The sequence below is a fragment of the Polychytrium aggregatum genome (genome assembly GCF_025602895.1).
Source record: "Polychytrium aggregatum strain JEL109 chromosome Unknown BJ171scaffold_4, whole genome shotgun sequence".
NCBI classification, from domain to species: domain Eukaryota; kingdom Fungi; phylum Chytridiomycota; class Chytridiomycetes; order Polychytriales; genus Polychytrium; species Polychytrium aggregatum.
In genome coordinates, this window is record NW_026516206.1 from 692,305 (window position 1) to 717,638 (window position 25,334).

Below are 25,334 nucleotides of genomic sequence, written 5' to 3' on the forward strand. Positions count from 1 at the left end.
AACAGCGCTGGATGGGTCAGGAGCGGTCATGGCGAGGGGGTCACGTGGGGGGACAGCGAGAAGAGACCGAGACAGGCCGAGACGGGCGAGATGGGGGCGAGATGGGGGCGAGATGGGGGCGAGAGGACACAGCGACAGGGTGCGCGAGGCTGACTCACGGGCTCTCTCCGCGGAGTGCGCGAAACAGCCAGAACGGGGCCAGGCCGAATTTGGCAATTGCGGTCGCACGCGCCGGCCGCCACGCGGCTCGCCAGGCCGTGCGCAGCCGCAGGCGACCAATCGCGTGCGTGCCGCCAGCTGATAGTGCCAGCCTCGTCCTCCCTGGTGCCAGACAGGGCCCGCGCGCCTGGCCGACAAGCCGCACAGCGACAACGGCGCGCAGCACGGCGGCAGCACGACAATGCAGACAGTGCGCACAGTGCGATCGCGCCACACACACACACGCCTCCTGCCACCGGCCCGCCTTCGGCCCCGTTTTTCTTCGTGGCCGTTTCGCCCTCTGACCGCTCCCGCTCTGTCGTGCTCCTCGTCTTGGTCGCTCCTGGTCGGCTGCTCCTGGTCGGCTGCTCCGCTCGTGGCTCCTGTCTGCTTTCCTGCCCATCGCCTTCCCTCCCGGCACGGCCTCGTCTCGTCTTTTGCCTGATCTATTCTCGCTGTAGCCATTGCTGCTGTCCAGAAACCCGCCCCGCCACCATCTCCTCAACAGGCTCCGAAACATGGGAAAAGGAAAGCGTGCCCACTTTGACAAGAACTACGAGCCTCCGCTGTCGTCGGCCGACCTGATTTCGTCCAAGGCTGCTGCCGCCGACGCCGTCATCCAAGGCCCGCCTCCGCTGTACAAGCCCGAGGTTGCCAAGACCGAATGGAAGCACGAGGAGCAAGCCTTGGAGCAAGCCCCCATCTGGGTCCTTATCACCACCTATCTGAGCTATGCTATCCTGATTGTCTACGGCCAGATTCGTGACTTTTTCGGCTTCCGATTCAAGCCCAACGAGTATGTGAATCTGGTGGCCCAAAAGGTGCGTATCTGCTCGCGTTGCCCCGTTGCATGCCGCACGGGCTCGTTGGTGCATTTGCCCAGCGCTCTCCTGCGCCTTGGGACTTGCAGTGCCTGCGTATCGGAACTCGCAGAGCCGGCAAAGCGACCGTTGCATGCCCTCCGGCCTCGCGATGCGGCCTGCCGGTGGCGCTCGATGCCCCGTCTGCACACCGTCCGACTCACATTTGCCTGCCGTTCCGGCGCTCGCTCCTTTCCTTTCATCCCCTGGCCGCGTCGTCTTGCAGGGATACGCCCCCCTCAACTCTGGATTCGACACCTTCTACCACCGCAGACTCTACACCCGCATCTGCGATTGCTTCAACCGCCCCATCACCGGCGTGCCCGGCCGAACTGTCACCCTTCTCGAGCGTGTCTCTCGCAACTACAACCGATCCTTCCAGCTCACCGGCAAGACCATCGAGGCCCTGAACGTCTCGTCCTACAACTACCTTGGCTTTGCCCAGAACGAGGGTCCGTGTGCTGACGCCGTCGAGGCCAGCATCAAGCAGCTCGGTGTCTCGACCTGCTCTCCGCGTCTGGAGGGCGGCACCTTGGAGCTCCACCAGGAGACCGAGGCGCTCGTGGCTCGCTTCATGGGCCAAGAGGCCTCCATGATCGTCAGCATGGGCTTTGCCACCAACTCGACCTGTCTGCCCGCTCTGGTTGGAAAGGGATGCTTGATCATCAGTGACTCGTACAACCACTCCTCGCTCGTCTATGGCGCTCGTGTCTCGGGTGCCGCCATCCGCATCTTTGAGCACAACGGTAAGCCACTCTATCTGCCCCTCGCCGCCCATCCTCCTCGTATCCTTCCAGTTTTGCGTTTCATGCATTGAGCTGCATCGTTCGTGACTTGGCTCGGCATAGCCTGTCAGCCCATCGTCCTAACGCGCGGTGGAATCGTCCTTTGCAGACCCGATCGACCTCGAGTCTGTCCTCCGCAACGCCATTTCTCAGGGCCAGCCCCGTACCCACCGCCCCTGGAAGAAGATCCTGGTCGTCGTCGAGGGCCTGTACTCGATGGAGGGCAACATCTGCTGCCTGCCCCAGATCATCGAGCTCAAGCGAAAGTACAAGGTATGCGGTGCCGCACTCTCAAGCGGCCATCGATGCAGTGGCATTCTTCCGCTGCCCTGGAGTCGCTTGTGCAGCCCTGCTGACAATCTGTCCTTCGATATTGCGCCACACTGCCCAGTTCTACCTGTACGTCGACGAGGCCCACTCCATTGGTGCTCTCGGCCCCAATGGCCGTGGCGTCTGCGACTACTTTGGCATCGATCCCTGCGAGGTTGATGTCCTCATGGGTACCTTCACAAAGTCCTTTGGTGCGGCCGGCGGCTACCTTGCCGGCAAGAAGGATATCATCGACCACCTGCGCCTGCACTCGCACTCGGCCACCTATGCCGAATCCATCACCCCTCCTGTCCTGCAGCAGATCTACACGTCGCTCCGAATCATCATGGGCGAGGAAGCTGGCGATGACGGCCGCCGCCGTATCCAGCAGCTTGCTCGCAACAGCAGCTACTTTGCCTCAGAGCTGCGTCGCATGGGCTTCATCGTCTACGGACATGACTCGCCTGTTGTTCCGCTCCTGCTGTTCCACCCTGCCAAGATCCCGGCCTTCTCGCGCGAGATGCTCAAGCGCGGCATCGCTGTGGTCGTCGTCGGCCATCCCGCCACCCCGATCATCACCTCGCGTGTGCGCTTCTGCCTCAGCGCCGCCCACACCATGGAGGACCTCGACTTTATGCTCCAGCAGATCTCCGAGGTCGGCGACATGATGAACCTGAAGGTGTCCCGAAGCCGCCGCATCGCGGCCTAGACGACCACTATGACGACGATGACTGAGCCACATCCCGCATCCAGCGGGTGTGTTACTTTTTTGATTCTGCATGGCATTCTCCTCCATCCAGCTTTCTTGTTTTGTCCCTCCCATCCCCCGCTCCAAACCTTCCCACGTACATATCTATCGATCTTTTCTCTCTCTCTCTCTCTCTCTCTCTCTCCTCCTTCGTTCTGTGCTTCCAGACTGAGGCTGCTGAACGTAACCCCCCCCCAAAAAAAAGAATAGCAATTGCGAAATCTGCACTTCATAGACTTGATACAACCGTCCCATCGAAGCAAGAATGTCGCTGATGTGTGTGTGTGTGTGTGTCGTGGCTCTGCCCAGCAACACAGAGCGCCGAGGCGCAGCAGCCATGCTGCGCACCGAGCCCGGCCACGCGATGCCCACGTGTGTTGTGCCAGATATTAATTAACGTTTTTTTTGTGGACGCTGGCCTGACGCATTCCCGATCCACGGCCATCGACCGAGCCCATCTGGCATCTGTTTCTCCCCATCAACGAACCCCAACCCAGCACCGCGCTCGGCCAGGTCGACAGCGCAGCGCACAACCCGTATCTGTCCAGCTGCCTCTGCCTCTCGGATCTCTGCCCTCGTTTCGGCGTCCACACCGACACAATCCAGCCTTTCGCAGATCTACGCTGCCCTCACCCAACTCGGTCTCGTTCAATCTTAGCCCAGCAGCATCCGGCTTCACGTTTGCCCGTGCATCACATCGCCGCAATCTCCTCTGAAAGCTATGGGCAAAAAATCACAGTTCAAGGGCACCAAGCGGCCCCGCGATCAACCCCGAGTTCAGGACGACGAGCTCGACTCGGGCGACGAGATCTCCACATTCATCGAGTCGCAGCAGCTGACCAAGGAGATGATGGAGGTCGACAAGGCCTCCCGCAAGGCCGCCAAAAAAGCCGCCAAGAAGGTACATCTTGCGCATCTTTCGGCCAAGGAAGAGGCGCGCGAGGCCGCTGCGGCTCGGATCAAGAACAAGGGCACCAACGACGACGACGACGATGACAACGACGACGACCAGGACGATGAAGACGCTGCGCTGGAAGACATGGACGAAGAAGAGAGGGCCGAATACAACGCATACATGAAGCTGATGGAGGAGAAGGGCGAGGCCGTGGCGGAGAATCCCCGCGCTCCCAAGACCTTTGCAAACAACCAGGTAATAGCGCCAGCTGAACGCACGGCAATCCCGTCTTGGGACTGCGGATAGGAGCTGCCGAGACAAAACACAGCAGACGAGATTCAGACAGCATTTGTGCTCAAGGAAACCCGAGTTCCTCCAGTTACATGTCAAATCGGGCATGTTCGTGGTGCTGTTCACCCACTCGCTCACTCACCCACTCACCCACTCACTCACTTATCTACTCCCTCTCTTCCTCCTCCTTCTCGTATCATCGCAATCGGACGTGGCTTATTTTGCGCACCGAATCAACGTTGGCGCGCTGTGCTCGGCTATCACTGTGAGCAGAAGGGCCTGCTGCAAAAGCTGCGGGACATCAGTCTGGAGAAGCCCGGGCGACTACTGCCGTGGTCCGAGGTCCAGGCGATCACGACAAAGGAGCCACTTGTGCTGACGCCTTCCGATATCCACGACGACATCAAGCGCGAGCTCGAGTTCTACAAGCAGGCTCTGTACGCTGCCACCCAGGGTCGTGCCAAGGCCATCGAGGCCGGCATTCCATTCTCACGACCGGACGATTACTTTGCCGAGATGCTCAAGACAGACGCGCACATGGCCAAGGTCCGCCAGAAGCTCATTGACGAGCAAGAGTCGATTGTTGCGGCCGAGAACGCCAAGAAGCAGCGGGAGGCCAAGAAGTTTGGCAAGAAGGTTCAGCACGAGAAGCTGCTGGAGCGTGTGCAGGCCAAGAACAACGAGATCGAGCGCGTCAAGATGGCCCGCAAGAAGAAGGACTCGATGGGCGTTGCCGACGACGACTTTGGCATCGAGCTGGAGGACAGCGACACCAAGGGCAGCTCGGGCGCTCGGGCGGGGTCCAAGGTCAACGCCAAGCGACAGAAGAAGAACGAAAAGTACGGATTCGGAGGCGGCAAGCGCCACAAGAAGGAAAACACCCGCGACTCGGTGAACGACTTCCGGTCCTTCAGTGTCAAGAAGATGAAGGGCAGCATCAAAAAGTCCACTGGCAAGGGCGGCGCCGCCAAGAGACCCGGCAAGGCACGACGACAACAGTCTCGCAAGTAGCCGCAGCCCAGATTGCTTCCCAATACAGTCAGTGCATTGTTGAGACATGGTTGGTCCATACGATGCAGACAGTGCTTGGCCTTGTCAAGCACACTGAGTGGGCGTTGTGGGGATCGCGGTCGAGAGAGACGAACGAACACACAGCAGGAGCTGTTTGTCCCTTCCTCCAGACGTCGAATATGCATGTGTGATCAAGCTGCTGCGGCACAGTTTCTCCAAGAAATGCATGTCGCCGTTTGGGCGATACGATCCACTGCACGGACAGCCTCAGGATGTGAGTACACACCCAGCCATCCATCACCAGAGACCACCGGAGCATATCGCGAGCGGCTCGTTCGACACAACCATCATGATGGCAACAGCCACTTGATACGTTGGAGGGCAGTGGTACTCATGGCAGACCCACACATGCTCTTCATCTCTCTGGAAACATATCACGGGCAGCTTTATCATTGTCGGCTTTGGACGCATCGGCTGGACCCAAATGTGTCCAGGATCCATAGCAGAGCGGTCAAGTCACTTTGAGGACCAGCCGCCTTCGATTTCACTTTGCGAGCACTGCAGAAGCAAGACACTTCTGTTTGCCTTTTTTATTGCATGAATGCTCTAAACGATGTACTGGATCAATCTAGTTGGGTATAGGGAGTCATTCACACACACATTTTGGGAGGGGGGACGGGTAGTACATTGGCTGGGTTGCTGCGTTCAGCACGCATTCCCACTCGGTCTGCCATGGCTCTGCGTTTGGCTCACTCCTTGGAATCCAAGTGATGTCTCCCGAGACATCCTTGGAGACACCGGATGAGCCTCTGCAGCATTTTGGGGCCTGTCTTGGGCGACAGAACGCCGTTGCGGGCCGACTCTTGGTCTTGGTCTTGGTCCTGGTCCTGGTCCTGGTCCTGGTCCTGGTCCTGGTCCTGGTCCTGATCCTGGTCCTGATCCTGATCCTGATCCTGATCCTGGTCTTGAACTTGGTCTTGGCCCTGCTTGTTCTCGACTGCGAGAGAACTGCGGCCGATCGAGTCGCCAAGGGCCATGGATGTCCGCTGGCGATGCAACAGTGAAGAAGGCGCGGCAGGTCCCGATGCTCTGGGACCAAAGAAACAGGTGGGTGTCGCTTCGTCGCAGCTGACGGCCACCTGGTTCATCGAGCGCGAGCAGCTTGGGCTTCTCACAGCGGGCCGACGACGAAGCGTCAGCGACCAAGGTTCCTGATGCGGACGAGCGGCTCCGCAGCGAGGTCAGGCACCCAAACAGAGACTTGGCCTCTTGGTATTGGCTCTGTCGTCCGTTGAGCAGCTGAGGCTGTGACTGCGACTGCAGCAGCAGCGTGCGGGAAGACTGTCCTCGGCCCGACGATGGCGAGATAGCAGCCTCCTTCTCGCTGATGCTTCGTGACTCGTGTCGGCTCGAGGTGGCCGAGTGGGTGGACTGGTCGGCGCATCGGCCTGAGACGCCGATGTCGTCGAAAATCCGGTCCGACAGGGTCGCGCTGGAGGCATAGGCCGAGAAAGCAAACGACGAGAGGCTAGGCCGGCGGTCCGAGGTTCTCTGGAGAGATGCATTGTCCTGGGGTGAACCTGAGAGGAAACGACTTCGGGTCTCTGGCGAAACCCCCTCGAGCTCTCGCATGATGATGACTTCGTAGACGCAAAAGATCTGGTTGCGGCTGAGCTGCTGGTCCGTGGGAAAGTGCTGCTGCATCTTGTTCCAGCACAGCTCGATGTCGAAGATGACGTCCGACAGGCGCTGCTGCTCAAAGTCAATGGTGGGCTTGATTCCCGAGTCAGGGACAAAGTTGAATCGCTCCATAAAGTTGACCGACTCGGTCGGGGACATGCCTTGGTCCAGTAGCATCCGATGGACCTCGAGGACATAGCGGCAAACTCGGGACCGGCGAGAGGACGACGACGAGCTGGCGATCGTCCGGTGGCCGCTGCTGAGACGGCTGAAGAGGCTCCATCGGGAGGAGGTGGCTCCTCGAGAGTGGAGCAACATCGGGAACCCCACGCTACCTCCGTTCGAGGGCGCCTTGGAAGGCGGCAGCTGCTGGTCGGCGTCCAGCTGGTTGTCTGAACCCGATCGGAGGATCATTTGTCTCGACGATGTTGCCAGCGAGCCCAATGAGGGCCGCCGTGAACCGGAAGTGATGCAGTGGATCGACTTGGGCCTGTGCTTGTATCGAGAGAGGCTCGCGGGGCGGTCTACTTCATCGGGATCGGCCGCCGCCCAGCTCGAGCGAAAGGATGAGGCCCATTGCGACGACGCCGCTGGGCCAAGCGGCGAGCGATTGTATGCGGCCGAGGTGCTTTCTGAGCAGCTGTACGCACTGAATCTCAGCGCATTGGCCTCCTTGTCCGAGGTGATCCCGGAGAGGCTCTGTCGGCGATGAGAGCGCTGGCCTGCGTCGGGAAAGCGAGAAGGAAGGGGCTTCTGTTAGCCAGGTCTCTTCTCGTGATCACAGGGGCCGATTGCTCGGGGCGACTTTCAGCTCCGACTGCACCGCGGGTGGTCAGGTAGCTTGTTTCTCAGCGAGCAGTACCTTTATACGACGCCGAGATTGCCATGATCGATGGGTGCTGCGGGAACGCACGTCTGGGGGTGGGAGTGTGTGGGGACGCTAGGTGTCTGGAAACGGTGGTTTCTGGGCGGAAAAACAGAGAGCAGGGCGGTGTCTGCTCATCGGCAGTTGGTAAATTGGAGCTGGAGCGCAAAGGAGACCCCGGTGGGCTGCTTAGCCTGCGGGAGGACCACGGACCAGGGTTATAAAGCCGTCCGTTGCGCATCGGTGTTGGGTGTAAATATTTCGCCATTATCGCTCACACCATCGGCCTGCACCAATGACAACCCGCTATCGGACTCAACATCCAGACGTCATTGCAGCAAGCAACAGCCCGACAACCACCTTGCGTCATCGCCGTTGCCCAACAAACAAATGGAAGGGTGAGGCAGACGAACCCTCGACAAGCTCGTGTGGCCTGTCCAGGGCAGCGCAGTCCTGCTCGGAGCATTTCGCCGCTTGTCGAGATAACAAGTCTGCGGTGGCTTCCTGTTGTTGCGCAAGACGACTGGCTCCTCTGATGCGGCTGCTGCCGAAGGTCCCTGCCGCACGGTTGACGTCATATCGCCATCAGCGTATGACGGCCAGCCCGCGGCCGCCCCTGTGGTCCCCCCTCACGCCAGAGAGCAGCCCAGGCCACGTAACATATGCGGACACTGCACATTGGTGCCGGTGACGAATTGGTCAACCATGCAGTGTTTGTTTGTTTCGCCGTTCTCACGGGGTACAGCTCCAGCCAAGGTTGCAGTCTCCAAAGAGGCCGGCGACGCACTCGCCCGAGGTCGTTACAGCACACTCGGTTTGAAACGGGACACCCTGGCGTGCGGATGGGCTGTCGATTGTGGGCTGGGTGGATGATATGATCCGACTTTGATGTGTTTTTGTCCGAGTGAGACGGTGTCCCATTGTTTATTCAACACGCTGTACCAGCCATAGACTGTAAGTGACTCCGCCCAGGAAGCTCAGGGCGAGGCAAATGTGATCCAGCAGCACGGAGGGGTGGAGGAATCGAAGCCGAAGCAGGATGTGCCACGTCAGAGCGGCGCAGACCAGGAGCAGCCCCAGGTCCCCGACGATGCACTGGCTCGTGTGCAGTCCGTGGCCCTCGACGGATGACACTGACTCGATGCGGAGGTTCAAGGGCATTGTATCGCTGCTGTGGGCAGTCCATACTTGGGCAAGCGTTCTCAAGGCAGCCAGCGACTCGATGGTGGTGTCGCCCTGGCGATGCAATGGCGCTCGAGCATGGGTGGACAGTGGCTCATGAGGCATCCAGCGCTGCATTGCGCTTGCGACAATCACCACCCAGGTTGATAGAGCGGCACACGAAATGGTGGCCAGACCAAGCTTGGTGGGAACGGGGAGGTGCGCAACAGCCTGGTACAGATTGCTCGGGCTGCCGGTTGACTGGGGGTTGCTTGGACAGAGCGGATGGGGGCACGGTGATTCCAACTGGAACCAAATGTGGGCAACCACACCGGTGCCGACTGGGTGAGGACGAGCAAGAGGATTTAGTTCCTGCGAGCAGGCTCGAGAGGCCTTTGGCGGGGCTCGCTCTGGCTGGAATCAAGCAGCTTTCGTCCTCCGCAGACAATCAGGACAATCAGGCGATCGGGATAACCAGGCGATCAGGCGATCGGAACAATCAGGGCATTGGCGACGCCTCCCTGGGCACAGTGCACGGTCAGAAACCTCCGCTCACAGCTCCGACATTACCTGCATCGGCAACGTGGCAGGAAGCCTGCAGATGCGACGCAACGCTGCGACGGGGGCCTATCCATTGGCATCCAGACCGTGCAAAGATGCAACGGATAGGGCTCTCGGCCATCAGCCGGGCTTGATCCGGGAGCGGCTCGAGAAGGGCCTGCTCGGTGACATATGTTCGGCAGAACGGGCATTTCCTGGAGCTGGACGGTTGAGACAGCCAGGGGATGAGCCTGGGCGGGTTCCAGCAGAGGAGCAGCGACGGAAGCGACAATACCCAACACATGCAGATTCGCAGGCGACATGGCAAACGGGCCAAAGCGAGATTGACGTGATCGGGTGTGTCTTACCCTCTATGCGCCAGCCAGTGGTGGGCGCATCCTCGGCAAATGTGCTGGCGGCAGCACGGCAGCCGCACAGCGACAGAGAAGAAGGAGTCGCAGATGGGGCAGGTCAGGGCCATGCCGGCAGTTTCAGAGGCATCGTCATCCGCCAGGACGTATTCATAGGTAGGATGGATGGGCAGCGGCAGGGTCGTTCTGGAATGGGCAAGCAGAGACAGCGTTCGGAGCAGGAACGACAGAGGAGGCTGGAGCAGCGACTCTGGCTCAAAGACATTGGAGATGCCGGGCCGGCCGGAACGAGACACAGTGGTGGTAGCAGAGCCAGCGGGTTCACGGATATGAGGTCGATGGAGGCGAGTTGGCGGCTCAGGGCTGTTATCGACAGCAGCCATCTTGGATGGGTGGATCGGCCGAGGGCATTCACAACCTGTGGAGATGGAGAGGCGGAACGGGCCGCGGCAGCAGGTTGGCCCTGGACAGCAGTTATGGCACTAGAGAGGGAGGGAGAGAAGGCGAGAGAGAGGCAGATGCCAAAGAATGAGGGAGGGCCAGAGCGGGAAGGAGGGCGATGGTGGGAGGGAGCGATGTTCCTGGCGCCATGGCCGAGCTCCCCGGCAGGGTTCAGTTTCATGCCGTCCGGGGCTGCGGACGCGGTACGGGCAGAGCGACCCCGCGGCATGGACCAGGGGGCAGCAACAGCAGCACCGACAAAACGCACAGGCACGGCCGGCCGGCGTTGCGGATCAGCGCTGCCGGTCGAGGCGATGATTCGGTCGGTGACGAACTCGGTTGCTGGAATGTACTTGGTTGCCGGAATGGACTCGATGGCCAAGATGCCGATTGAGGGGCAGCAGCGGGTGCATCTCGCTGTGATTTGGGCACGACGCAGGAAACACGATCATGCGGCGAGAGTGTGGGCCCAGATGCGGCGAGCGACACCACCGAGGGACGACAATGGGCGAGACAGCCGATGGACGACAATGTCGGGCTCGGGCGATGCGCGGGACAATGAGGGTTCCTATGAAATGTATCACTCAGACCACAAGCGATATAACCAATGGAGCGACGGTCTGCGCAGACTCTTTCGGGGTGATTGCCGCGTTGGCATCCAGCGACTCAATGCATCGCCATCCAGAAGCTCGCTGTGGCGTTCAAAGCGAGAGGACGACAACGATGGTGATGGCTGCGATTCAAACAGAGCCACGTGAGCCGAACGCACCACAATGCAATCCGATCCAAATCCAGAGCCGTCCCAGTCGAACACACTTCGCACTTCGCACTTCACACTTCACACTTCACACTTCACACTTCACACTTCACACTTCACACTTCACACTTCACACTTCACACTTCACACTTCACACTTCACATTGCAAATTGCGCATCGGCCGGCCCAGCTGCCCGCACCGCAGAATTCCCGCGGCTGAGGTGCTGGTCCTTGTTGGCGCTCCTCCAGCCTTCGAAACCTTGCACCCGACCGCCTCTCTCTCTTTCCCGTTCCTTGGTCCTGGGCTGAGCGGCTCCTTCTGGGCACTGTGGTGTCCTCGTGCCCTTCTTGCTCTGTCCCGCCTTCCCCACGTCCCTGTGCCTTGCTCTTTCCTCTTTCTTTCCAGATGACCTTGTCCCCGTCGGTCACCTGCACATGCGCCGGGCTCACATGTGAGGTGCAGATGTACAGATGTACGTCCCATAAAAGCCTGTCCCGCCTGCCCTTCGAGTCCCCGCCAGTCCTCGCCAGTCCTGCAACCCGCTCGCCATGCTCAAATTCCTTTCCCTGGCCCTCCTGGCCTCCTCGGCTGCCGCCCACATGGTCATGAGCTATCCGCCTCCGCGAGGTGAGTCGTAGCCCGAGGTCATCGGCCGCCAAGTCGGCTCGTCCCACACGCCAATCCCATCCTAACTGCCGCGGCCATCGCCCGATGCACTTTCAAGGCTCGAAAAGCTCCCCGCCCATCGACTATGACTTGAACGCTCCCCTCGGCGACGGCAAGCCGTTCCCCTGCGGTGGCAAGAAGGCCAGTAAGGTCACTGCCACTCTCCACGCCGGCACCCATCTCAACTCTAGCCTGCTCGATGCCCCCGGCGCCAACTTCCACGATGGAGGCCACTGTCAGTTTGCCGTTTCGTATGACGAAAAGAACTGGGTGGTGCTCGCGACAGTCATCCGCGAGTGTCTTCGTCAGGACGGCCTCAACTACGACATTCCCATCCCGATCGATATTCCCCAGGCCGACCGTGCAACCTTTGCCTGGACCTGGATCAACGCCGAGGGAAACCGCGAGTACTACAGTGAGTATCCACATCCACCGAATCTCGGACATGTGTTCTGCGGCGACACCGGTCCAGCATGGCCCGATCTGCAGCAAACATGTCGGAATCAACTGCACTCGCAGCCGTACTTATATCTCTGCCCTTGGCTCCAGTGAACTGTGCCGACGTCAAGATTGTCAGCAACAGCAACTCTTTCTCGGGCCCGGAGCTCTTTGTTGCTAATCTGCCCGGATACCCAACCATCCCTGAAATGGCGCTTGTCAAACCAGCCAAGGATGGCCGCCAATACCTGACGGACGGAGCCCGCAAAACTATTACGGTCAGCAACGGCAACCAGCCCACTGCGACGGCTAAACCCACCACCAAGCCGACCACAGCTGCACCCAGCACCGCCAAGACCACCAAGACCACCAAGACTACCAAGTCCAAGAAGACCAAGTCCTCCAAGACCAAAAAGTCCAAGTCCAAGCAGGCATAGGGCCCCTGGGAGAATGCCTCCGACAAAGCAAATGGACGTTCTGCCTTATCTAGCATCGGAGCTGTAATCATTGGGTGGATCTTCAGCGAGATGTATTGGATCGCCCCCGCCGTGTCTGTCGCTCTCGGTCGTCCTCGGTCGTCACTGGCTGGCTTCTCTTTGGACCACTTCGTTGTGAACACGGCTGATTCCAATAACGATGGCTGATTCCAATAACGATGGCTGATTCCAATAACGATGGCTGATTCCCATAACGGTGGCTGTGCTCCGTATTGTCGCATTCCTGGCTTTCGCAAAGGATGGTGGCGGTCGTGGCCGAGTACTGCAGTTGGAAGTAGTGCATGTCAAGCTGTCACATCACCAGCGCAATAGTCCCAGGGTGCAGGAGTGGGTGCAGGAGTGGCGTCGGTCGCATTCGAGTCCATGTCCGTGCCCATGTTCTTGTGGGATGCCAGTGTCCTGCCTTGTGTGCTGGATATCTCTTTGCATTGATTTCTGGCTTGCGCTTCTACCTGAACAAGAGTCGCCAGAGGCGCTTTGCCGCCTGCATGACTCCCATTGCGACAAACACCGATATCTGACCCAGTCCACTGTCAGTGCTGGACACTGCATCGAGACTTTGGCCATGCCCGTTCACTCACTCACTCACGTAGATGTAGTCATCAGGAGCGATCAGCGGCTGCCACAGCCGGAGGATGGCAACCACTGTGCCAACATACAGACTGTTCGCTGAGATAGCCCGTCGTTGGAAGTTGATAGTCGAGGATGGCGGTGTTAGCGAGGCCCAAGTAGCCCCCCCTCCTCCATAGTGGCAGTGGGAGTATCATGCCCAACAGGTGATCGCACACACCCCATGAATATGGTTCAGTCGTTTCAAGGACAACATACCAACGAGCGCAAACGGCGGCTCGAGCATAGATGCAATCCGTGATGAAATCACATAGACAACAATGCCGATCGCAACCTGACCCACACCTGAGTCGAGCGTAGTTTGTTAGCTTGTGCATAGCGGTGGTATCGGTGCGCTGCAAAATGTACCCTACCGACCTCGCCATGCTCGAAACGATGTTGCTTCAACGACCGAGGATACGAGATTCATCGGCAGCAACACAGCGGTCTTTGCAGACTCGATCCAGCCGCTGAGGAGATGAGCAGCTTCAAGCGTTTCAGCCAACACCTCGCCTATCGCTGATATTCTCGTCGCAGCGAGATGATGCGACGCCTCAGCCTCGGCGCTGATTTGGTTGAGCTGAGTCTGCCTGACGATGTTAGCGCCCTCGAGTACATCATGCTCAAGCTCTGTGAGAATCTCAACACCCCCATGCGATCGTCGTACCGCCATGTTATCCAAGCGACCGTCCAATAGCTGTTGTAACGCCATATGGCTCTCGGCAGCAGCCTTGATTGTGCTCACAAGTCGCTCGGCTTCACGCAACGATTCAATGTGAACGCCGGCGATTTGAATCAAATGATCCTGCCAGTTCCCAGAAATCAGCATGGATGGCCATCCTCTGCTTGACCATTCAAGTCAATGGCAGTGCCCAGCGATGATGCAGCCGACAATGCCAGCAGACCTGCTGCGATGTAAAGAGGCTGCCGATGCTTTCTTCCAACTCCATAACCAGATTCTGGATGTCTTGGAGGTGCTGCACAACACCCAACTTGAGCTAGAACCGGCTCTGCCGAATCAGAACAACGCTAAAACTGCAGTAAGAGGCTGCACCTGTACCTGTTTATAGTCCTTGCGCTGCTCGAGAAGCAATTGATCGATAGTCTCGGCGGTGCTCTGCGAATTGTAAGGCAATCCTTTGATATCAATATCATGTTGCCTCGCTCGCGGCAGCCGCCCTCAGGCGCAGTGCAGTTCTAGTTACTTGTATACGGGCCAGGACCAGACCAGTTTCCTGCTCTTTATCCATCACAACAGTCCACCTCGTGTTGATGAGCTCGATTCTCCGATGGGCTTTGTCGATGCCCTGCAGAGTCGTTGATCAAGGCTGGTTTTTGAGTTACATACTTTCTGGCAGGCTTTCCAAAGCGTGTGGATAGGCCCGATGACAAACAAGCACAGATTTCAATCACTCGCGATAGCACGGACCTGCTCCAGGAGCACCATTTGCGCAGAAAGATCATCCGCAAATGAGACGGCTTGGTGCTTAAGCCTGCCCAGGACATCGATGGCATCGGTGTGCCCGGCAGAAAGTCGCTGGACAAGCTCCATTGATTCTTGGAGATCGGCGTTAACGGACTGGATCTCGGCAGTGGCTTTGACACCCAGGTTCTGTCAAATGGATGACGGTATGAGTGCTGCGAGCACTGGTACAGGTGCTCAGCCAGCTGGATACCAACATTGGCCACATGAAGCTGCTCAACTAAAGAGTGCTGCGAGCGAGCAATCTGGTCCAGCAGCTGGGACTGCTCCTGCCTCCATATTTCAAGCTTGTCCCGGCCTTCGTTGGCGAACTCCAGATTGTCGATCTGGATCCGGGTCATGTTCCTGTATAACTCCTCCGTGAGGTCTTGGTGCGGCGACAGTCAGCCGCTTTGCTCAACGAGGAAGTGGTGTCTTTGATACTGCAACATGACTTGCCTCGCTCGACTTCCTTGCGGAAGGAATGGCACATGGCCACTGGAGAGAATCCACCGTTCAGAAAGCGAGAGAGATCACCCCGAGAGCCGCGCACATGCGGCCAAAGCATCCAGCTCCTCACCAACTTCGCGGTAGTACCCGCTGCCAGAGACGTCCAGCGGGCATCGAGGTTCGGTGTGAGTATGTGGATGGAAAGGGGCCTGTGAGACTGTCGTGCCGGGTTTGATGAACTGTGGCCATCCACTTGCCTGTACGAAGTCCAAAGCTGCGGCGATGCATGCAGCGATCTGGGTGGGAGATGCATCCAGACTTGTCAGCATGCGGTGCCTGGTCATGTTGCAGCTTGATCCACGAGCGGCCGACCTAACACATTTGGATCGAGTCTCTGGCATATCCATGTCGCCGGTGCACTCTACAGGCATGGACTGGCGAGCGGGTCCAATCTCGCATGCCGTCAAACGGATGGCGTCTTGGGGTCAGTGAGAGTCGAGAGCGTCAGGGGGAGGAAGTTAAGAGTCTGAAGGGCTTGGTTTGACTGCAACGGATCGGAACGGTGCCTCACAAATGATCTTGGACTCGTCTTGTAGCTCCAGTTCTTTGCACCCCCTCTTCAGTTCCAGGGTTGCTCCTTTGAAGCACTGGCTGACTCCGCTCCGATACCGCTCGAATATGCCTCGAACCCATCGTTATGGTCAATGACTCAGCTTCCTGCGGGCCTGCACCCGAGCAACGGCCAGAGAATACATGTTCGACCGGCGTGTGTTTCATGGATACTTACTGAGACCGGCGGAAGTATCCAGCGGCATCGGATCAAGCAGTTCCGCCATGAGCCGTCCTGCAGCGCCCTCTGGTGACCATGGAGAGTGCAGCCGTTTGGTCAGTGCGAGCGACGCTGTCCAGCAACTTGACTTGAGGGATCACTATTCGCTTACCGCGGGCCCCAGAAACGGGCAAGGAACACAGCCAAACACCGCTTCCTATCAGTGCCATCACCGACCACACCACACGGCCCACGATAGACATGGATGCAGCCGAGAGAATCATGATGGGATATGGGATCGCGACGGGGTATGGGATATTGGGTCGCGATGGAAAGCCATGACGCGACTTGGGGGTCGCAGGGTATGGTGGCTCTCATGGCCCACGGGTGCTGCCTCCTCACACAGCTTTGTCCGTATGCCTGGCTGCATTTGCCTCTCGAAGATAGCTGATATTTCAGACGGAGGCTGTTGATATGATATCTCAGATAGAGGCTATGGATGCGGATCGCTCCGTCGGCATCGATGCCGCGGAATGGATACACCTGTCATTCAGTCCGGCACCCGCACTGCCTCGATGAGCATACATACGCATCGCCGAGATGTACATGTGCACCACCGGGCCGTGGCCGAGCGCTGCCGAGTGTTGCCGGTGCATTCATCGCATCAAACATGCGCATCAAACATGCGCATCGCCAGGAAGCCCCACACACCACCCGGCCTTTGCGGGTGAGTCGCGTTGCACAAGATAGCGCAGCAATCCACGGGATATCGCCGCCGAGCTTTTTAAACCGCTTCATTCGTCCCCATCGCGGGTCTGCATCACACCCGTCTTCGCTCGCTGCAGCTCAGCCCTCAGATCCTGGACGCAATGCCCAAGCTGTATCTCCTGGACTACGGAGCCGGAAATGTGCGCTCGCTCATCAATGCAGTCCACAAGCTCGGCCACGACATCGAGATCGTTCAGTCGCCCGAGGACATCCTCAGCGCCGATGTGAGCGTCGTCGCGACTTGCAGTCCAGACTCGGGCGGATGGGGCTGCGGTCGCAGCGCCTGTCTCTGCTGCCATTTGTCCCTTGCGAGTCTTTCTGGCTCTTGTACGCCTGCATCGAGACGACGCCGTCACTCCCGGACAGACGTGCAGCCCATCGCCCGCGTCGCTGCAGCTCCATGTCTCGATCCGCCCACCTAACAATATCGTCATCGCAATTGTGCTGCGATCATGGTCGTCTCTGCAGAAACTCATCTTTCCCGGAGTCGGTGCCTTTGGCGCTGCCATGGAGAAGCTCCGATCCAAGGGATACGCCGAGCCTCTTGTGCAGTACATTGCCTCAGGAAAGCCGTTCATGGGCATCTGTGTCGGCATGCAGTGTCTGTTCCAGGGATCCGACGAGTCGCCCTCTGTCGCTGGGCTCGGTCTGATTCCGGGCCAAGTCAAAAAGTTCAACGATCAAACCAAGTCCGTGCCCCACATCGGATGGAACGGTGCCTCCGTTGTTCAGCAAGATGCCACAGAAAGCCTGGGTCGCCTCAACCTGGACGGACCCGAGAAGTCCCGCTACTACTTTGTTCACTCCTATGCAGTGCCATATGCTGAGTCTCTCGCGGACTGGGCATACTCGCTGACAAAGTACGGCGATGAGCTGTTTGTCTCATCGGTTCGCAGGGGCAATGTGTTTGCCACCCAGTTCCATCCCGAGAAGAGCGGCTATGCTGGCTTGAAGCTCCTCAAGTCGTTCCTGGATCCCGAAGACTGCCGCTCGTTTGTCGCCACACGAATCCCGATCGACGCTGTCGTCGATTCCCTCACGCGACGCATTATCGCCTGTCTGGATGTGCGATCGAACGACCAAGGCGATCTGGTCGTGACCAAGGGCGACCAGTACGACGTCCGCGAGTCCGACGCCAACGGATCCCGAGTCCGCAACCTGGGCAAGCCCGTGGATCTCGCCCGCCGCTACTTTGAGGAGGGCGCTGACGAGGTTACGTTCCTGAATATCACCTCCTTCCGCGACTGCCCCGTCAAGGATCTGCCGATGCTCGAAGTACTCTCAAAGACATCCGAAACCGTCTTTGTGCCCTTGACGATAGGCGGCGGCATCCGTGACATTGTCGAGCCTGATGGCAAGACCTGGTCGGCGCTGGAGGTAGCGGGCGAGTACTTCCGATCTGGTGCCGATAAGGTCTCAATCGGAAGCGACGCCGTCTACGCTGCCGAGGCGTACTACCGCAACGGGAAGCAACTGACGGGCAAGACGGCCATTGAGCAGATCGCCTATGTGTATGGTGCCCAGGCCGTCGTGATCTCTGTCGACCCGCGCCGAATCTATGTCAAGTCGCCGGACGATGCCCCTAACCACCATGTGATTCCGACAGCCTTCCCCGGCCCGGGCGGCGAGCGGTTCTGCTGGTATCAGTGCACCGTCAAGGGTGGCCGCGAAGGCCGCGATTTTGACGTCCATCAGCTTGTGACGGCATGCGAGGCCATGGGTGCTGGCGAAGTTCTGCTCAATTGCATGGACAAGGACGGAACCAACTCGGGCTACGACCTGGAGCTCATCAAGGACGTCAAGAGCAGCGTCCGAATTCCAGTCATTGCGTCGAGTGGAGCGGGCAAGCCTGCTCATTTTGCAGAGGTCTTCCAGGTCAGCAATGCTGACGCAGCCCTGGCGGCGGGCATCTTCCACCGCCGCGAAGTTGCGATTGAAGACGTCAAGACATATCTCAGCGAGCACGGTTACTCCACCCGCTTTGACGCTCCCCTGTAGATAGGAATGCGGAACGAGGCACTTGGCAACGACGACCACCGTGCCCGACGCCGCTCTTGCTGGGGATTTTTCTGTGCGCTGTACTCTTGGTTTGTTGGAATGCGCATAATACAATCGATCATTGCTGCTGAATCGACAAATCGCGGAGTGCCGTGGGATCGAGTGCAAGCGCAGTTTCCATCCGATGACTCGGGTGACTCATCGATGCATCCATACATCCATACATCCATACATCCATACATCCATGCACGCATGTGCCGCACCAAGACATCATCACCCCCAGCAGCAGTTTCATCAGCGGCCCAGAGCCTTGCCCGTCGGTGGCTGACCTTGCTCATCGCTGTCCGCGCACGTGACCCGCTCCATTTGCAGCCGGACCGTGGCCGTTTTTTTTTCAGTGGTCGCCCAACAGCACAAGAGCCGGCCTGCTCTGGCGTCTGCGTGTCGATCCCACCGATCCATCAAAGAGCTTATGAAGAAGATTGGCCGCTGCCATTCGTCTCTAAGATCCTGGCCACGCCTGTTTTGCACCGCTCCACCAGCCCCCCTCCTCCTACGTGCAATCCGTCGACCCAACGTCTTCAGCATCCCCGCAATGGACCGATCTGGTGCTCCCTGGTTTGAGGTCCTGCCGCTGAGAGCACACCATGCTGTCGCCGGCGGCGAGAGCGGTGCTGCTCCGGCTGCTCCAGCTGCTCCAGCTGCCCCGACTCCTGCTGCCAAGGCCGGCAAGTCCAAGGGCGCAAAGGCCCCCGAGTCCGAGCCCGCCGCCAAAGACGCCGCCGCCGGCTCCGGCAACAAGAACCCTGAGAAGGAGGCCAAGCAGAAGGCCAAGATGGAAAAGTTCCTGGCGAAGCAGAAGAAGCTTCAGGAGCAGTCCGTGAGCGCCAAGCCCGAGAGCCAGGTCGGTAGTCTACTTGGAAGGGATATGGACGGAGTCCGCTCATCTCTGGGATTGCCGATCACAATAGACCGCAGCACGCTGATACTTGGGCTGCCAAGGTCGCTTCCGAAGTGTTTGGCGAGGGTCCGCAAATCCGCTCGCAGCAACTCACGCTTGCGGCGCGGCTGCCTCTCCGATCTCTGTGCTGGTACTCGCAATCGGCGTTCGATTGTTTGACACAGGACAAGAAGAAAAAGGAAAAGGAGGTCAAGCCTGTTGTTGAGGTCCCTGCCTTTGTCAACACAACCCCCAAGGGCGAGAAGAAAGGTACTTGATCGTGCTGATCCCAAAACCGACACCGACACCGAACTGTGTCTTTGGCCCAGTTCCATGGATATTGCACTGCTGCCTGGATTCTGCACTGCTCATAGTGGCTGCCTCTCATCTGCTATGCGTTCATGTTCTGTAGATCTGAGCCAGCCCATGGCTGCGAGCTACGATCCCAGGGCTGTTGAATCGGCTTGGTACGACTGGTGGGAGAACCAGGGTTTGTTCAAGCCCGTTCTTGTCGACGAACAGCCCAGAGAGGCCGGGGCCTACACAATTGTTATCCCCCCGCCCAATGTCACCGGATCGCTCCATCTGGGACACGCCCTTACCTGCGCCATCCAGGACTGCATGATTCGCTGGTGAGGACAAAGCTCGATCCTTGGTCATTTGTTGGTGTGTGTGATGCTGGCGGATGTGCCAAGTAGCGACGAGGTTGTCTGCCGTGCTGGCTTCCAAAGAGCACCCATTGCGCCAGATGAGTTCTGGGGATGGGGGGGGGCAAAGGCTGTTGCCATGTTCTATTTAGTGTGAGCTGACTTTGGGGATGCGTCTTGCGACTTCTCCGTACCTGTAGGAACCGCATGCACGGCAAATCGGCGCTCTACGTTCCGGGCTGCGATCACGCCGGCATTGCCACGCAGATTGTCGTTGAGAAGAAGCTGATGCGAGAGCGTGGCATCACCCGCCACGACATTGGACGTGACGCCTTCCTCGCAGAAGTTTGGAAATGGAAGGACCAGTATGTATCCTGTGATTGCATCGCTTTGCAGGGAAGACGAAGCCAAAGTGCTACTGCTGCGTTTCACGCGCGAAACAGAATCAGGCACCATCGGCCGGTCATATGCAGCTCGCACACTCATCATGCGCTCTGTTGCCCAGGTTTGGTGATCGCATTTACAACCAATTCCGCCGTCTGGGTATCTCCGTCGACTGGGACCGCGTCCGATTCACAATGGATCCTGTGGGTATACTGATGCACGATCTGATGCTTGTGCTGTGCACAGTCGCATTTCTTTCGTGGCCCCGGACGTGGGATGGCTGAAGGGCTCATACTCTTGGCGACCTGCTCTGCTGACGCGATCGTATCGCCTGGCTGTCTATTCGATGCGGATGGGGCGCAGATGCTCTGCACCGCTGTCAACGAGGCTTTTGTCCGTCTGCACGAAGAGGGCGTCATCTACCGCGATAACCGACTGGTCAACTGGTGCACGGTTCTCAACACTGCCGTGTCGAACCTGGAGGTACGCATGCTCGATCTGATTGCGGTTGCGGCGCCTGCGTGTCGCGGCAGGAAGCCTCGTGGATGTGGATCTGGGTGCCCCGTGGAGAAGCTCTGTCGAGATCAACCACGGTGCCGTGTTTAATTTGGCCTGCCTCTGGCTGCCGCTATCCCGCTACAGGTCGAAAACAAGGAATTGGAGGGCCGCACGCTGCTGAGCGTCCCCGACCACGACCCCAAGAAGAAGTACGAGTTTGGTGTTATTATCTCGTTTGCCTATCCCGTCCATGAATCAGACGAAGAGATTGTTGTTGCCACGACTCGCTTGGAGACTATGCTCGGCGATACTGCTGTCGCTGTCAACCCCAAGGACCCCCGATACAAGGTGCGAGTCTTGGGTCCACCATTTGGAGTGTTGCTGCGCCGCCTGTCGCAGCGGACTGGTAGTCTGACTCTGTCCATCGTCCACGGCAGCATCTGCATGGCAAGAAGGTTGTCCACCCTTTCAACGGACGACTTATTCCCATTATTGCGGACGAGTACGTCGACATGGAGTTTGGAACCGGCGCTGTCAAAATCACTCCTGCCCACGACTTCAACGATTACACCGTCGGCAAGCGAAACAACGCCGAGTTCATCAACATTTTCAACGATGACGGCACCATCAACGAGGCCGGAGCTCCGTTCACTGTGAGTATCTTCGCCAAAAGCTGGCGGCGAAATCGTTTGGTAATCGACTTGACAGGCACTTTGTAGCAAGAAATATGCCGTCTGAGAAGAATGCCTGTAACATCGGATTGGAATCCACCGGCAGGGTCTGAAACGCTTCGATGCTCGCGAGGCCGTCCTTGCTGCTCTCAAGGAAAAGGGCCTCTACCGCGAAACCAAGGATAATAAGATGGTGCTGCCTATTTGCACGTACGTCTACCCCCTCGACGAGGGCATCGTGCACTCAACGGCCTTCAAATGTATTCTTTGCACTGGTCGGCCATTTGCCTGAGTGTCAAGACGCAGCCGCTCGGCAGAACACTCTAGCCTCGCACAACCAATAATCCAGACTGCTGACTGAAACACATGCTCTCCGGCCAGTCGATCGAACAACATTGTCGAGCCTCTTCTTAAGCCCCAGTGGTGGGTCAGCTGCAAGGACATGGCCGCCGAGGCTATGGAGGTAACGGACTTGCGCGAGGACCGTGGTTTCTGCAGCCGCAAGCTACTGGCCATGGACATCGCTGAGCCATTCATCCGCGTTTGCAACTAGGCTGTTCGCAAGGGCGACCTGAAGATCACTCCCCAAGCCTCCGAAAACGAGTGGTTCCGATGGCTTGAAAACATCCAGGACTGGTGCATTTCGCGCCAGCTGTGGTGGGGACATCGCGTCCCTGCCTACTTCATCAAGATCCGTGGTCGCCAGTCGGTGGTATGTTAGTGAAGGGCTCGTCTGGACGTTGCTCGGCTTTTCGGAGGAAGATGTCGATATCAATTGGATGTACCTGTGCTCCTCCGCAACAGGACACTGAAGAAAACTGGGTCTCGGCTCGAAACGAAGAAGAGGCTTACGAGCGCGCCTATCAACGGTTCCCCGACGTCAGCAAGGATGATATTTCCCTGGAGCAAGGTCTGTGTCCTGCAACGCTAGTGCAGTCGACCGTGGTGGATTCTGTCTGGCAAAGTGTTGCGGCTTGAGATGGCTCTGACGATCAGATATTCATGTCTGGCGGTGCCAATCAGACCACGACGTCCTGGACACCTGGTTCTCTGCTGGCTTGTGGCCCTTTGCCACCCTCGGATGGCCCAACAATGTGAGTTGTACAAGGCTGCCCCACCGACAGCGTGCGGTTGGTGACGGTATGAGCGCCGTCCTATCCATGGCTCGTCGAAGAATGCACACTGTTTGTGCGGATTTCATCTGACAGCCGCCTGCGACTTGGGCTGGGGAGATGCTGTATCTCGGTCAAACGTGGTCGCCTTCCGCTCGCATTGGAGATTCTCACCTGGCTCCTTTCGGTTCTGTGACACTGCTTAGACGCCTGACTTCAAGAACTTTTACCCGACCAACCTGCTTGAGACTGGCTGGGATATTTTGTTCTTCTGGGTTGCAAGAATGGTCATGCTGGGTCTGAAGCTCACTGGAGAGGTGCCCTTCCGCCAAGTCTTCTGCCACGCGATGGTCCGCGATGCCCATGGCCGCAAGATGAGCAAGTCTCTGGGCAATGTTATCGATCCCATCGACGCCATCGAGGGTATCTCTCTCGAGGGCCTGCAGAGCAAGCTTCTGTCTGGCAACCTTGATCCTCGTGAGGTTGTCAAGGCCCAGGCCGGTCAGGTATGAGTGGCTTGCGTTTGGTCTGATAGAGCGCCATTTAGGCAACTATACAAAGCATCGGCGCTGATTTGTTTCTGTCCATATCCTCTGACTCCAACAGAAAGCCGACTTCCCCAACGGCATCCCTGTCTGTGGCACGGATGGACTGCGTTTTGCCCTGCTGGCATACACTTCCTCCGGTACGAGCGTGGGCGATTGTTCCAAGAGCCGAGCATCTGGGCGCAACGCACCCGCATGCTGGCCACACTGCTAACTTTGGATCTCGATAGGTCGCGACATCAACCTGGATATCCTCCGTGTCGAGGGCTATCGCAAGTGGTGCAACAAACTCTGGAATGCAGCCCGCTTCGCCCTGATGAAACTCGGCGACGACTATGTTCCTCGCTCGGGTGTCGAGGTGGGCTTTGGCTGTGCTCCAGGCAGCGTTGGCTATGGGCGTGCACGATAGTCTCCGAGGCAGTGTCGCATGTGGAGCTTTACTAATTACACATTTGTGCCCTCTTGCTGGACTGCTGGACCTGGATGATTGCTGTGGCAGCTTACGGGCAACGAGTCGCTCGCTGATCTCTGGATCCTCGCCAAGCTCAACAAGGCCACCGCTGAAGTCAACAAGCACCTGGAGGGCATGAACTTTATGTCGGCTACCAGTGCCATCCATAGCTTCTGGCTGTACGAGCTCTGTGATATCTACCTGGTAAGCACATCTGACACTGCGCCCGAGTCGAGGATTAGGAGCCTGGTCTCGACGCACTCGCAAGCAGCACTTTTGTATGAGTTGCGCACGATCGCACCTTGTTACAGCGATCGCGGCAAATCAATGCGGAAGTTCCCTGCACTGCTGGCTCCGTGCCCCGTGGATGCTGTGCTGATGTAAAGTCGTGGCATCTTACACAGGAAATCTGCAAGCCTGTTATTGACGGAACCGACGCCGTCAAGCGCGAAGCTTCGAAGGACGTCCTCTACATCTGTCTCGAGCGCGGCCTCACTCTGCTGCATCCCATGATGCCCTTCATCACCGAGGAGCTGTACCAACGCCTGCCGCGTCGTCCTGATGATGCCAAGGATACCATCATGCAGGCTCATTTCCCCACTGAGCGCGACGAGTGGAACAACGAGCAGGTCGAGAAGAACTATGAGGTCGTCAACGACGTCATCCATGCTGCCCGTAGTCTCCTCACCAGCTACCCGATCAAGGGTGGCGCTACCTGTGAGTAACCTACTCTGCTTTGCTCTAATCTGCTCTAGGCATGTCGTTGGGTCGCTCGCGCTGCTGGCCCCGCCATCTATCCCATCATGGGGCAACGATGGCGTCGCATGCGACCAATTGCCCAGCACTTACTAATGGCTTATGTGCTCTGTTGCAGTCTATGTGCACGTTGGATCAGAGGCTGCCACCGAGCTTTTGGGCTCAGAGGGCGCGATCATCACCTCCCTCGTGAAGGGCGCCAAGTCTCTGACCACCATCAGCAAGGCTGAGCCCGCTCCCGCTGGCTGTGCTGTCTACACTGTCAACGAGGACATCAACCTGCTCCTGCTCGTCCGCGGCTTTGTCAATTTTGATGAGGAGCTGGGCAAGCTCGAGAAGAAGCTGGCCAAGGCCAAGGAGAACCTCTCGACCTGGAAGAAGAAGACCGAGGGCGCTGACTACGAGGCTAAAGTCAAGCCCGAGGTGAAAGAAGCCAACGAGCTGAAGGTATGCACTCTTGACTGCAGCGCCCTCTGTGTGGGAATGGAGCATATCTGCTTGGGTGGCTGGATGAGCAAGCGGCGCACAAGAAAATGTCGGAGTTGCCAGCCTCCGACTGTGCTCTGACGGTGTCACTACTCACAGATCAAGGGCTTCGATGCCGAGGTGGAGGCTCTTACCGCCAGCATCAACAACTTTGTGTCTCTGCGGGATGCCTGAGGAACATAGCGAGCACCACCGTGATTTGCGACAGGGTCGTGGGGCTTGCTTGTTGGGGGATGAAGCTCGTCCGTGAATATCAGCGCATCCAAAACGAAAC

The 25,334-nt window shown here is 58.2% G+C and overlaps 8 protein-coding genes across 8 annotated transcripts; 5 read left to right on the forward strand and 3 right to left on the reverse strand.

Moving 5' to 3' along the window:
- The first annotated feature begins 510 nt into the window (after positions 1-510).
- On the forward strand, positions 511-3,156 carry BJ171DRAFT_595742 (pyridoxal phosphate-dependent transferase). Its single transcript, XM_053114624.1, has 4 exons — positions 511-1,019; positions 1,285-1,804; positions 1,953-2,116; positions 2,235-3,156. The coding sequence occupies exons 1-4, from the start codon at positions 717-719 to the stop codon at positions 2,859-2,861; spliced, it is 1,614 nt and encodes a 537-aa protein (XP_052970695.1). The 5' UTR covers positions 511-716; the 3' UTR covers positions 2,862-3,156.
- Positions 3,157-3,338: 182 nt separating this feature from the next.
- Positions 3,339-5,146, forward strand: BJ171DRAFT_211070 (eukaryotic rRNA processing protein EBP2-domain-containing protein). The gene is made up of 2 exons (XM_053106365.1): positions 3,339-4,050; positions 4,360-5,146. The coding sequence occupies exons 1-2, from the start codon at positions 3,622-3,624 to the stop codon at positions 5,095-5,097; spliced, it is 1,167 nt and encodes a 388-aa protein (XP_052970696.1). The 5' UTR covers positions 3,339-3,621; the 3' UTR covers positions 5,098-5,146.
- Positions 5,147-5,639: 493 nt separating this feature from the next.
- BJ171DRAFT_489529 (uncharacterized protein) lies at positions 5,640-8,588 on the reverse strand (the record flags this gene model as incomplete). The annotated part of the gene is made up of 3 exons (XM_053109499.1): positions 8,003-8,588; positions 7,640-7,836; positions 5,640-7,499 (listed from the first exon to the last, which is right to left on the reverse strand). Coding segments are annotated over exons 1-3 (2,068 nt in total), but the record flags the coding sequence as incomplete, so codon positions are not given.
- BJ171DRAFT_211079 (uncharacterized protein) lies at positions 8,498-10,290 on the reverse strand. The gene is made up of 3 exons (XM_053106366.1): positions 9,712-10,290; positions 9,374-9,564; positions 8,498-9,144 (listed from the first exon to the last, which is right to left on the reverse strand). The coding sequence occupies exons 1-3, from the start codon at positions 10,095-10,097 to the stop codon at positions 8,567-8,569; spliced, it is 1,155 nt and encodes a 384-aa protein (XP_052970698.1). The 5' UTR covers positions 10,098-10,290; the 3' UTR covers positions 8,498-8,566.
- Positions 10,291-11,306: 1,016 nt separating this feature from the next.
- Positions 11,307-12,687, forward strand: BJ171DRAFT_211097 (uncharacterized protein). Its single transcript, XM_053106367.1, has 3 exons — positions 11,307-11,540; positions 11,638-11,994; positions 12,129-12,687. The coding sequence occupies exons 1-3, from the start codon at positions 11,462-11,464 to the stop codon at positions 12,452-12,454; spliced, it is 762 nt and encodes a 253-aa protein (XP_052970699.1). The 5' UTR covers positions 11,307-11,461; the 3' UTR covers positions 12,455-12,687.
- Positions 12,688-12,812: 125 nt separating this feature from the next.
- On the reverse strand, positions 12,813-13,655 carry BJ171DRAFT_489533 (uncharacterized protein; the record flags this gene model as incomplete). Its single annotated transcript, XM_053109500.1, has 3 exons — positions 13,502-13,655; positions 13,343-13,429; positions 12,813-13,183 (listed from the first exon to the last, which is right to left on the reverse strand). Coding segments are annotated over exons 1-3 (227 nt in total), but the record flags the coding sequence as incomplete, so codon positions are not given.
- Positions 13,656-16,634: 2,979 nt separating this feature from the next.
- BJ171DRAFT_561194 (uncharacterized protein) lies at positions 16,635-18,702 on the forward strand. Its single transcript, XM_053113227.1, has 2 exons — positions 16,635-16,796; positions 17,041-18,702. Exons 1-2 carry the CDS (start codon positions 16,674-16,676, stop codon positions 18,568-18,570), a joined length of 1,653 nt encoding a protein of 550 aa, XP_052970701.1. The 5' UTR covers positions 16,635-16,673; the 3' UTR covers positions 18,571-18,702.
- A 463-nt stretch (positions 18,703-19,165) lies between these two features.
- Positions 19,166-25,234, forward strand: BJ171DRAFT_577723 (tRNA synthetases class I-domain-containing protein; the record flags this gene model as incomplete). Its single annotated transcript, XM_053113834.1, has 20 exons — positions 19,166-19,474; positions 19,696-19,780; positions 19,923-20,142; positions 20,358-20,522; positions 20,663-20,744; positions 20,905-21,024; positions 21,184-21,387; positions 21,477-21,692; positions 21,817-21,920; positions 22,092-22,173; positions 22,264-22,422; positions 22,515-22,620; positions 22,734-22,804; positions 23,029-23,328; positions 23,429-23,507; positions 23,598-23,725; positions 23,867-24,022; positions 24,223-24,535; positions 24,693-25,021; positions 25,160-25,234. The coding sequence occupies 20 exons, from the start codon at positions 19,166-19,168 to the stop codon at positions 25,232-25,234; spliced, it is 3,303 nt and encodes a 1,100-aa protein (XP_052970702.1).
- Between the last annotated feature and the right edge of the window lie 100 nt (positions 25,235-25,334).

Coding starts and splice junctions, on each gene's coding strand:
- BJ171DRAFT_211097 (XM_053106367.1), top strand. CDS start 11,462: ATGCTCAAATTCCTTTCCCTGGCCCTCCTGGCCTCCTCGGCTGCCGCC. Junction 11,541..11,637: donor GAGCTATCCGCCTCCGCGAG/GTGAGTCGTAGC, acceptor TGCACTTTCAAG/GCTCGAAAAGCTCCCCGCCC. Junction 11,995..12,128: donor GGGAAACCGCGAGTACTACA/GTGAGTATCCAC, acceptor CCTTGGCTCCAG/TGAACTGTGCCGACGTCAAG.
- BJ171DRAFT_561194 (XM_053113227.1), top strand. CDS start 16,674: ATGCCCAAGCTGTATCTCCTGGACTACGGAGCCGGAAATGTGCGCTCG. Junction 16,797..17,040: donor AGGACATCCTCAGCGCCGAT/GTGAGCGTCGTC, acceptor TCGTCTCTGCAG/AAACTCATCTTTCCCGGAGT.
- BJ171DRAFT_211070 (XM_053106365.1), top strand. CDS start 3,622: ATGGGCAAAAAATCACAGTTCAAGGGCACCAAGCGGCCCCGCGATCAA. Junction 4,051..4,359: donor AGACCTTTGCAAACAACCAG/GTAATAGCGCCA, acceptor CACTGTGAGCAG/AAGGGCCTGCTGCAAAAGCT.
- BJ171DRAFT_595742 (XM_053114624.1), top strand. CDS start 717: ATGGGAAAAGGAAAGCGTGCCCACTTTGACAAGAACTACGAGCCTCCG. Junction 1,020..1,284: donor TGAATCTGGTGGCCCAAAAG/GTGCGTATCTGC, acceptor GTCGTCTTGCAG/GGATACGCCCCCCTCAACTC. Junction 1,805..1,952: donor CCGCATCTTTGAGCACAACG/GTAAGCCACTCT, acceptor CGTCCTTTGCAG/ACCCGATCGACCTCGAGTCT.
- BJ171DRAFT_211079 (XM_053106366.1), bottom strand. CDS start 10,097: ATGGCTGCTGTCGATAACAGCCCTGAGCCGCCAACTCGCCTCCATCGA. Junction 9,565..9,711: donor CACTGGCTGGCGCATAGAGG/GTAAGACACACC, acceptor TCAACCGTCCAG/CTCCAGGAAATGCCCGTTCT. Junction 9,145..9,373: donor CTGCCACGTTGCCGATGCAG/GTAATGTCGGAG, acceptor GTCCTCACCCAG/TCGGCACCGGTGTGGTTGCC.